The following is a 10,958-nucleotide window of genomic DNA, read 5'->3' as shown; positions in this document are numbered from 1 at the left end:
TCTCTAATTGTGACTCTAATTTGGACATAACAATATTTATATGCTAATAAAATTGAGTATATAATTCTTTTTTTTTATTCTTTTTTTTTCACAATATACAGCGTTTATATAGTTGCCGCCGAAATTATTATTACAGTTACGGCACGTGCCGTAATCACCGTAATTAAAAACCGTAAACCGTAATTGCCGTAATGCCGTAATGCCGTAATTTAACTTGACGCCGTAATGCCGTAATGTAATATGCCGTAAATAAATAAGACTAGTAAACTTAATTTCAGCCATTTGTAATGCCCGGTCAACTTTTTTTAGCGTTATATCACGTGACATTACACCAATTTCCAAAAAAGGAAATTTTGTCTTTCAATAAATCAAAGAAATGGGTTACACAAGGTTACACAAGGTTCTAAAAAAGGAGATCTTTTTGCCGATCATTTGGTATTATTTAAGTCACGTGATCATAATTAATTACGGCATTTTATTACGGTTACGGCATTATTTATGACATATGCCGTAATGCCGTAATGCCGTAATTAGGGAATTTCGACGGCACCTATAAGCGTTTACAAACTTTTATCAGTCACTGGAAATGTTACAAAAAAAAGGCAAATGTTTTTCACTAAGTTCGGCAAAAAAAAAATTGTGGTGCAGTATCTTCATTAAATGTATAATACATATTTATAATTAAAGTTGGCCAGAATTAATTAAATCTGGTAAAATTTGCCAATCAAAAATTCATAATTTCGGCCAAAATTTTGTTAATTCCGGCCAACATCGTAATTCTGGCCTAAATTTTATTAAATTGAAAAACTTTGGTCATATGTTACACTGCATTTTACACAATGTAATCGATCTAACTTCAATAATAAATTTCATACGTATTGATCGCTTCTTTAAAATTATTAAAAAAAAACTCATATATTTTTTGTTATTCAACTTCAATCTTCGCTAGAAGTTGTTGTATTTTTCGACATTAAAAATAATAATAGGTAAGAGAAATTTGAATTTTGCTAAATACAATAGGAAATTTAAAACTTTAAACAAAAACAATAAAATATAACATATTTTTTTCGTTTAATAACTTAAAAAAAATTTTTTTTTTTTAGATTTATTTAATGGATTTAGGGAAAAACTTGGAATATGAGAACTTAGAGGAAAATTTAGAGGAAGAAAATGAAACTTTTTATAGTGAATATGAGGACTATAATGAATATGAGAGTTTAAGTAATATAGGGACAGGTGAATCTTTAAAATCTTTATTTGAATTAGATTTAAATATGCTTGCAAGTGCAAAAAAATTTGCTTAACAAAATATTTCAGAAGAAGAAGACAATTAGGAAGATATAAGTGATATGGGAATTAATTTTTCAGAGGCAGAATCTGATGAAGAGCATGATGAAATAATTTTTAAATTACAAAATGATGAAAATTTAAGTCCATGTATTATAATTGATACAATAGATGGAAAAATTCAGCGGTGTAATTCTCAAATAAAATTGAGACGACTTTGGCAAATGATTGAAACGTGGCAAATTGATGAAGAATAAGTTAAGGCGAAAAATTTTTCAATTGAAAATTTGGGAGTTTGTTATTCGCATTTTTTATATGATCAAAATCAATTACATTTGTCAAATTTGAAACAAACCAAAAATTATACCGAAAGTATTATTCATAGGCGTAGGTGTTTATTTTGTAATAAAAATAAAATTTTTTTTAGTCGTGGTTTTAATTGTGAAGAACACTCATATACAGTTATAGGTAAAAATATTCAAGTACCTTGTATAGGACAAATAAAATGTGGTGCATTGCAAACATATAATTCTTTTGTAATTTTAACAAAATCAAGTAAACGTGCAAGATATATATGTATGAATTGTTATGAAGAAAAAGGCAGACACATTTACCAACGTGTTGGACGAGGTGTAAAAAAGGATCCAAATTGTGATAACATGTCACATCATAAGAATGATACTAAGAAAGCGTTAAAAGCCATCGGATATTGGATTCTTAATATTTCTAATTCTGATAAAGCAGCATTTCAAGAAAAACTTTTGGCACATTTAACTCCTATTTTATGTATTATTAATACTCAAGAAAAATCTGATATTACATTATCAACACTACCATCAATACAAAATATAAACAATAAGGTACCTTCCTTGTTTATAATTCTTATTATTCTTGCTTTAGCAAAATTTGATTATAATTTTGAAAAAAAATTAAATCCTAAAAATCTTATATCAAAACATTTTTTTGAATTTGGAGAAGTATTAGCACACTCGGTAATACTTGCAAAAAATGAATTAAAAAATCATAAAAAAATACTTGAATCACCTACTTCTATAGAAGAGTATCGTACTTAAGGTTGCTTACCGAAATCTAAAGGTTTAGGCAAGATGGCGTTTCGCCGAAAAGCAAAATTCTGCCGAAACTATATTAAAGTTATATTAAAAAACTGGCGAAACTTTGGAGAAAGGCGAAACTGCCGAAACTTATTATAAATGCCGAAACTGCCGAAACTCTGCCGAAACTATAATAAATCTATAGTAAAATTTTGATGAAACTAATCGTAGGATTTTGAAGAGGTTTAGACAAGCAACCTTAATTGTACTACATTTCCGGCATGCTTAGTACAATTTTATGATGGTCTTTTAATAACTTTATATGAAACAAAAAAGAAAATTGTAGATCAATAAAGAAAACATCGTAAGAAACCACTAAAACCTTTAAATTATGAAAAAATTAATAAACAAGTTACATTTTTTGTTTCAATAATTTTAAACATTGCATTTAAAGGATGGAAAATTTGGTTACCTCGAACAATGGCAAGTTTATGTAGAAAACCAAAACTTTTGTCATCACTGCAAGGAATTTTAGAAGTTGTCAATATTACAAGCCATTCTCAGAGACATGAACGAAATTTGGAAAAAATTCGTGCACTTCTAGTAGATCCAACTGACAGAATTCAACATGATAAAAATATATGGAATCTTGGAATAATTGATAACGTGGATTTTAAGGAAGGCACATTTGGATATAGAAACATTTTTGACGCTATTAGAGGTAATTCACATGCTACATTAGTAACATTACGTACGTATGCTCTTCCAATTTCAATTGCCTGATAAACTACCCAAAATTTTTGAAATACAAACCCAAAATCAGCAAAAACTTTTTGGACAAAATAGTTTTTCACAACAAACATTTAGTATTTTTAATTCAGTTTTTGAAAAACTACTTACTTTTAATGAAAATTCCACTCCTAATTATCATTCAGACTTTAATGAAAATGATATATATACAGTCAACTCCCTCTATAGTCACTCCCGTTATAGTCACATTCTACTATATAGTCACACCAGTTGAATGTTCAAAACACTTTATTATTAAAAACTATCCTATATAGTCACAATCTATCTATAGTCACTATCACACCTATCCTCAAAAATCTTATATTAAAAAGAACCGTTTATAATCACAGTTATATAAAGAATATATTAAATAACTTGGCATCTAATAATCGTACAAAGATGTATCATAGCTTGTTAGAATCGTCTCACTGAGATGAATCGAATGGTGGTAGTTTTATTCTTTTCCTGTGCAAACAGTCTTATGACTTTATTTTATTTATATTTTAACATCGAAAATTCAAACGAACAATATTACAAAAATAAGAAAATAAACTAATAAAATAAAAAGAGTAGCTTCACGATTCATACAAGTAAAGAAATCTAAACTAAAATAAAATTAAAGCAAAGAAAAACTAGACTATTACAGAATCGCATACCCCAACTTTACCCGAAGGCCAGTGTGAGTCAACTATCCAACATCCAAAAATCCAGTCCGTTACCAGAAAGAAATCCTAAGAGGTTGAACTGTTAAGCGGCGCAGAAAATCCAAGTGCGAGATCCATGATCCACCCCGAATTATAGAAGAGGATATCCAAGAAATCCAGGAATCCTGAGAAACTGTCGCCAAAGAAGAGTTATTTGTATGTGAAGAAGAAACAATAGGAGAAGAATTTATAGATGGGCCATGTAATTTGGAAGCAGCCGAGATACCCTGCGACTCTTCCCAAGCATGGAAAAGAACATTCCGACACAGCCAAATTTCACCATACAATTCGACTTGGAAGTCATTAAGAAGGGGAGAAATAATCTTGTATATAACAGAGAGAGGAAAGTGTTGATTCAAAAATGCCGTTAAATGCGCAGGCAACAATCCACGAGTAAGCCAAAGACAGGATGAAGAAGGAGCTTCATAGTTCCAACAATCCAAAGCAAAGAATTCGGTATGAAAGGAAATATCCAAAGATTTCAAGGATAGGAAAGAAGATAAACAAGAATCTCTAAATTTAATGACTTCAGACCGGTGTGTTAAACAGGGATTTAAATCCGGTAAAATATAAGGACAAGTCCAAAGATGATTCAAATCTTCAGGAGCAGAATTACACTGCGGACAGAGCCAGTCAGGAGAATATAAGTAAGGTTTGCGTTGTTGAAGAGTAGTTAAGGTAGGCAACATATCCAAAAGAAGTTTAATGCGGAAGATCCAAAATTCAGGACGACCATTCCTATGTGAAGCGAAACCTTTAATTTGTGAAAGGCAAAAATATATACCAGCCCAATCAAAAAGTGAAGGAGAACCAAGAGCAGTAAAACGCGCTAGTGAACAGAAAGATAAAAGAGCACGAGCATCTGCAATAGAGCGGAGAAAATGTCGAATATTCACGTCAATAGGCAATGAGTTAAAAGTCAACAAGCATGGAGCATAACAAAATGTTGAAAGTAAAGTAGTGGGTTGTAAAGACGAATGAGCATCTTTTGCCAAAGAATCTGCTTGTATATTGTAGATATCATCGCCATGAGCAGGGACTTTAATCAAATCGACATTAAGATTACGATCCATGATAAGTTGTCGAATAGAAAGCCAAAGAAGATGATTAGGTTCTCGGAGCAACTTCGGTGAGAAAGGAGCATCAACAAACCGTGTCCATAGTGAAATTAACTGACTACAATCAGTATGAATAGAGATTGACGAATCACGGGAAAGGGCGTTCAATCCTAATAGAACAGCAGAAATTTCAAAATGCAAAGCGGAAGGAAAGTAAGAAGGGAGATGCATGGAAGAAGATTCCAGAACAAGTCCAACATCATCAAGAGCAATCCAAGCAGAAGTCATGGAAGAAGGCGAAGAATCATTGGCAGGATGGAACGAACCATCTGTGTACAAAGATTGCACAGAAAGTGGTAAGATAGTGTCTTCAATTCTATCGATTCTATCCGTAAAGAGAGGAGAAAGAGCAGGAGACGCTTTTGAAAAATGAACGAGAGCCAAGGAAGTCGCATAGCTCCATGAAGTAGATAGAGTAATGGGAAGGTAAGCCGCGAAAACTTTGGCATTTCTGGTAGGATAGCCCATAGTATCTGATAGGATTACATTAAAAAAACACTTCTCGCTATTACAGCGTTGTTTAATGGCAGATTTCTTGGATAGTGCTGGAATATTAAGAGCACAACCGGGACAAGGGTCATAGGATCGTTCATCAGCCGAGGTAGATACAGGAAGCCAATGAGACATAATAGCCGAGTTTTGTTTCTTGTAAGTGATACACACACGACCAACAGATAAAGTTTGAGTAGCAGAGTCAAGATTAATAGCCCATTGAGGATAAAAAGAATAATCTTTAACAGTATGATCTAATAAACAAGGAGAAGCTAAAGTAAAAGAAGAGTTAATAAAATATGAAGATAAAAGTAAAGTAGAAGAAGAAGAAGAGAGAAAATTATTATTGATAAAAGTAAACCAATTAGGGATTCGTCCTTTACGACCAACGATGCCAAGATAACGAAGGTCAGGCCAATTCATAAGATAACGTCCACAAGGAGAAACCAACTGAGCAAGCACAAATATATTCAAGTTTTTCCAAAGTTTCCAACTCGATTGAAAAATGGAATGAGGTAGAATAGATCGGAGTGGCAGAGCAGGTTGTAGATCATGCCTCGGAGGCCGGAAGGAAAGAGACCACGTGATGTTCAAACGCGAAGAAAACAATAACGAATTAAACAAAGTGTGCGTTCGCAAAGAAACGATCTGTGACCATGGTTCTAAGTTAATAGTAGTCGGGCAACTTTCAGCACCCAGATATCCTTGAAGATAGGAGATAGCATAAAGGGCAAAATCTTTGAAATCAGGATGAGTGAAAATTTTTTGCCAAGATGCAATATGGGAAGAAAGAAAGCGATAGAAAGCATTTTGAATCGAAAAGGGAAGTTTGAGAAATAACAGGGGCAACGGAGTAGTCATAGCAAGACCAGCTTTTCTTCGAAGTACTGAAAACAGAGGCTTGACAATTGATTGAATAGTACTTTCAGAGAAAAGGGTAGTTTGAAGACGAAATTCCAATCGCGGAAGAAGGACAGCATTGTAGAGATAGGCCACATGTTGTGCTAATAATTTCTTCGGTCCCAGGAGAGCTGCCATATCTTTAACCATGGAGCGCGCTTGTTTGAGAACAAAATTAGAAGAGGCGGATAAAGAAAACCAAACGCCTAAAAAGCGAAAGGAAGCATGCGAAGATAGAGAAGAAAGGGAAAGAGATAAATCAGAGACTAAAAAGGAAGGTGTAAGATCAAAAATAACCTTTGAAGAAGGGGAAGAAGATGAAAGAAGAACATATTTAGCTGAATTAGCTTGAACATTATTTAAAGTATAAAATTCAGCAGTAATAGAAAGACGATCTTCTATTCCAGATTTTGAAGAAGCAATAAGTGTAGAATCATCCATAAACGTTAAATGTGAAATTGTTAAAGAATGTTGTTCAAATTCAAGTGGAGAATAATTTAAAAGAGCTGAAGATTTTAAAATAAAAGGATCTCGTGCTTCTTGATTCAAAACAGTGAGTAAGGGATCCAAATAAATAACCCAAAGAAGAGGGGAAATGATTTCTCCTTGATCGATACCAACACGTACTCTATAAGCAGCTGTATCGCCATGACAAGTAATAATCTTATTATTTCGGCGTGTAAAAAGATTCAAAATAAATCGCACTAAAAGTGCAGGGATATGTAATCTATCTGAAGCTAGTTTAAGCATATTTAAATCCATAGAATCAAAAGCTTTAGAGATATCTTGAGAAACGATCCATAGTTCCTGATCATCAGTAGAGTCATGTTTATGTTGATGGATAATCGCATCAAGCATTTTGATAGGGACATCAGTAGAACCACCAGGTAAGCCAGCAAAGTTACCTCCTTGGAGAACTTTATTATCAGCAAGAATATTGGAGAGACGATTCGTGACGACCTTAACAACACATTTTCGAACTGTTTCCAGAAGGGTAATAGGTCGAGTGTTTTTGAGTTGAGCATCAAATTCGTGAGGTTTAGGAATAGGATAAACCACAGCTTCACGCCAGTCAGCAGGAATATCACCGCGAGAAAGGCAGGTATTGGCCAATAAAAGAGAGAAATCCAAGGCTTCCCCGGACAGATGTTTAATCATTTCATAAGAAATTTTTGAAGGGCCGGAAGCTTTGTTATTTGGCATGGAGGAAATCACAGTAGACCATTCTTGTAGGGAAATAGGCGCCAAAACAGGATCATATAATGAAGCAGACACATTTGTAAGAGGAGTGTAAGCTTGTTGCCATCGGGCGGGAAATGAAGTGATGGAAGAATAGCGGACCAACGGAGGAGAAACAATCGATTGAAAATGAGAAACAGCAGCTTGTTTAATATCCGAAGGATCCGTTAATAAAGTAGGAGTTGAGTCCAAAACGACCAGAACACGGTCAAGAACAATTGAACGTTTTTCTACTGATAAGGCAGAATCTATAAAGGTGCCGAGCGAGTTCGAAAAGTGTTCGTCACGTAGTGCGGTATAATATTCCACTGAGTCCGTAAGGTGTTGGGCGAATTTAGTAGATAAAAAGGCAGAAACTAAATTTTTCTGTGATCGTAAAAACGATTTAAATACAGATACAGGGGTTGTAGAATAGGTAGGAATTGAGTAATCAGGGAGTAAGAATGCAAGATTATCAAGATGGAAGGGCAAAGCGGCAGTCATTTGCGCAATCTGAGTAAGCCGATTAGAACGACGAGTAGTAAGGCGATATAAAAATCGATCTAAAAACTTGTTAATAGCAATAAGTTTAGTTAATTCAGGAGAGTACGAATGTCGGTGTGTGTTGGAGACTTTTTGAAAGGGTAAAGTTTCAATTGCAGCACTAATTATGGCAGCTTTCAATGCATGCCACATACGATCAAGAGAAAGAGAGGAGAAATCAAAATTGGGGTGATATTGTCTATCTAAATAAACTCCAAGAGAATCATCTACTTCAGTGGTAAAATTATTCCATTGTTCAACTGAAGTGGAAGCGTAAGAGAAAATAGTACGCATTTCTTTTTTTTGTTTAAGACGGGACTTAGCCAAAATAGCCAGGCAAGAACTGAAGTCAAAAACAGTTGAAAGAACTTTGTGATCTGTAAAAGGACGATCAAGAAGATCCGGGCAAGTAACCACTTGCGAAAAAAGACCAGGGGCAGGGGAAAACCAGGTGAAGACCAAATATAATCCAGTCTAGAAGATCCATTATCATGAAAGAAAGTGGGATCAGGACCATTTGTAGAGGAGTGAGCTTGATGATCGGTAAAAAACCGAGAAGAAAGCGAGCGAAGAAGCTTAAAATGATTAGGTGAATAATTAGAATGAGCGATTACATCAGCATTGAAATCGCCAAGAATAACTACAAAATAATTATTAGCTCGGGCATAATCGAGCCAAGAAAAAAGTTTGGCAATAAGATCATTGCAAATGGATTGATGAACAGAACCAGAAGGGGGATAATATATAGAAATAATAGAAATTTTAGTTTGATGAAAGAACAAGTCTAATTTAAGAAGTCGACCGTTCCAAGGATCAATTGTTTGAACATGTTTATGAAGGGGATTACGTAACAAAATACCAACACCATCATGAGGGTGAGAAGAAGAAGATGAACAAGCCCAATAGGACTTAAAGTGATGTTGGGAGTGTTCATTTTTAAAAATAAATTTAGCATTTGAAGGGGATAGACGCGTATCATTAATAGATAAAGCACCAAAAGAGGAGTGGAGAAAAAAATTAAGCAAATGTTGTTGTCGAACTGGGGAACATAAACCATTAACATTTAATTGACCAAATTTAATAAGGGGAGAGGGGTGAGGGGAAAAATTATATTTATTGTTGTCCATCATTATTACACCCTGATAAATCGGTAATAAAGAAGAGGGAAAAAGAGAACAATTATTGATTAGCTTGGCCTTGTTGCCGAGCTAGGATGAGGTTGTTTTGTTGGATTCCTTCTTTAATCGAGCCAGCCAAAGAGGCAACAGTGTCAGAAAGAGAGGAGAGTCGCTGTTCCATATCAATAGGAGAGGAAGGGGTGACGTTAGAAGGTGGAATGGGAGCAAAATGAGGAATTGGGGAAAAACCACTTGTTGATTGCAAAGGAGGAGAATTAACATCAACGAGGATATTATTATCATTTCGATTCACTGTATCATCCCATCCTTGCATAGAGGAAGGGATGTAGGAAGGAGGTTTAGTGACAAAAGGGCCAGGAATAGGAGCACGAGCAGCCATAGCAGATTCCAAATTAGTGATGCGGCTGTTCATGGTAGCAAATTGTGTGGTAAGAAGGGCTAATTCTTCAACTACTTTTTTAAGAGCAGCACCAATAGATTTCCAATCAGTAAGCACAGTAGGAGGAGCAGGGTATGTAACATCCATGCCATCAGCATAGTGATCAAGTTCATTTGCATCAGGAATACCACGACGTTGATTATTATTGTTGTTATTAAGATTGTCGCGATTCCATGGTCGATATTGAGAACGAGAACGAGATTGTTGTCGGTTGTTAGGTCTGGATTTAGAACGATGGCGAGAAGCATTGGTACGGCTTTGTCCATCATTATTGTTATCAGGGCGGGCAAAACGGTTATGTCGTTTAGCAGGATGAGAAGGAGGTAGATGCTTATTATATAAAGCACGTAATTTATCATTAGATTGCCAAGGGCGAGAAGGGCGATTAGGTCTAGATGAAGAACCACATCGATCAGGGTTACAATTAGGGCGACCACATCGATGACAAAGAGAAGTGACTTCATCCGGAGAATGCCAGGTAAGGCCAACTTTCTTGAGGGCACATGAAATAGATTTAGCATTTTCCATAGCCGTTTCGAGGCAAAATGGCAATAGGCGTAAGGTTTGGGATTGTAAGAATTCATAGAGAAGGGAACATTGATAGATTTAGCAGAAATTTCATCGGCAATTTCAGCAAGATCGACCACTATAGTGCCACGCGGGAGACCGGCAAGTAAAGCAACATAAGCGCGTCTTTCAGCGCGTTATTCAGGTGAGAAAGTAGCGGGGCAGATACGCAAACAATGTCCTCCACAAAGGACGCCCCAGGTAGAGTCGAGGTTCTGTAAAGCACCAGTAGATTCAAAGGTAATGTATGCAGTACGATAAAGTTTAGATAAACGGGTATGGCAACGAGTAATATTGCCGTAACGAGAAAAGGTACTACGCAAAAGAGCGTCAGTTAGAAAAAGGGGGATATCGGTAACCACCAGGGTACGCGCGTGTTCATCTGCCTTAATAGCCTGGGGGTCATATGCATGGAAATGCAAACCAAACAAAGAATCTATAGGGGAGGCTGTGGCTTTGTCTAGATCATCCTTTTTTCGGAAATGTACGATGATCCTCTTCAAATCGTTGGATCCACTACACGTGGCACGACTACCATAAGAGGAGAACAAGGAAAGTTGTCAATCAACTGCGTCGCACGCATCACGGTTCGAAGCGAAGTGATTCCAAAAGCCATTGACATCATTAGGAGCGGCCGAGGCGTAGAAAAGTGTAGGTTGAGATTGTACTGCAGCTTGGGACGCGTCCGGAGAGGCAGCACGTTCAGGGAA

The 10,958-nt window shown here is 35.7% G+C and overlaps 2 protein-coding genes across 2 annotated transcripts; both read left to right on the top strand.

Moving 5' to 3' along the window:
- Positions 1 to 1,112: 1,112 nt before the first annotated feature.
- On the top strand, positions 1,113 to 2,360 carry OCT59_000806 (uncharacterized protein; the record flags this gene model as incomplete). The annotated part of the gene is made up of 3 exons (XM_066139122.1): positions 1,113 to 1,236; positions 1,369 to 1,474; positions 1,715 to 2,360. 3 exons carry the CDS (start codon positions 1,113 to 1,115, stop codon positions 2,358 to 2,360), a joined length of 876 nt encoding a protein of 291 aa, XP_065988556.1.
- A 459-nt stretch (positions 2,361 to 2,819) lies between these two features.
- OCT59_000805 (uncharacterized protein) lies at positions 2,820 to 3,122 on the top strand (the record flags this gene model as incomplete). The annotated part of the gene is made up of 1 exon (XM_066139121.1): positions 2,820 to 3,122. The coding sequence occupies one exon, from the start codon at positions 2,820 to 2,822 to the stop codon at positions 3,120 to 3,122; it is 303 nt and encodes a 100-aa protein (XP_065988555.1).
- Positions 3,123 to 10,958: the final 7,836 nt, after the last annotated feature.

The sequence above is a fragment of the Rhizophagus irregularis genome, chromosome 1, assembly GCF_026210795.1.
Source record: "Rhizophagus irregularis chromosome 1, complete sequence".
Taxonomy (NCBI): Eukaryota; Fungi; Glomeromycota; class Glomeromycetes; order Glomerales; family Glomeraceae; genus Rhizophagus; species Rhizophagus irregularis.
This window is presented reverse-complemented; position numbering and strand designations above follow the sequence as displayed.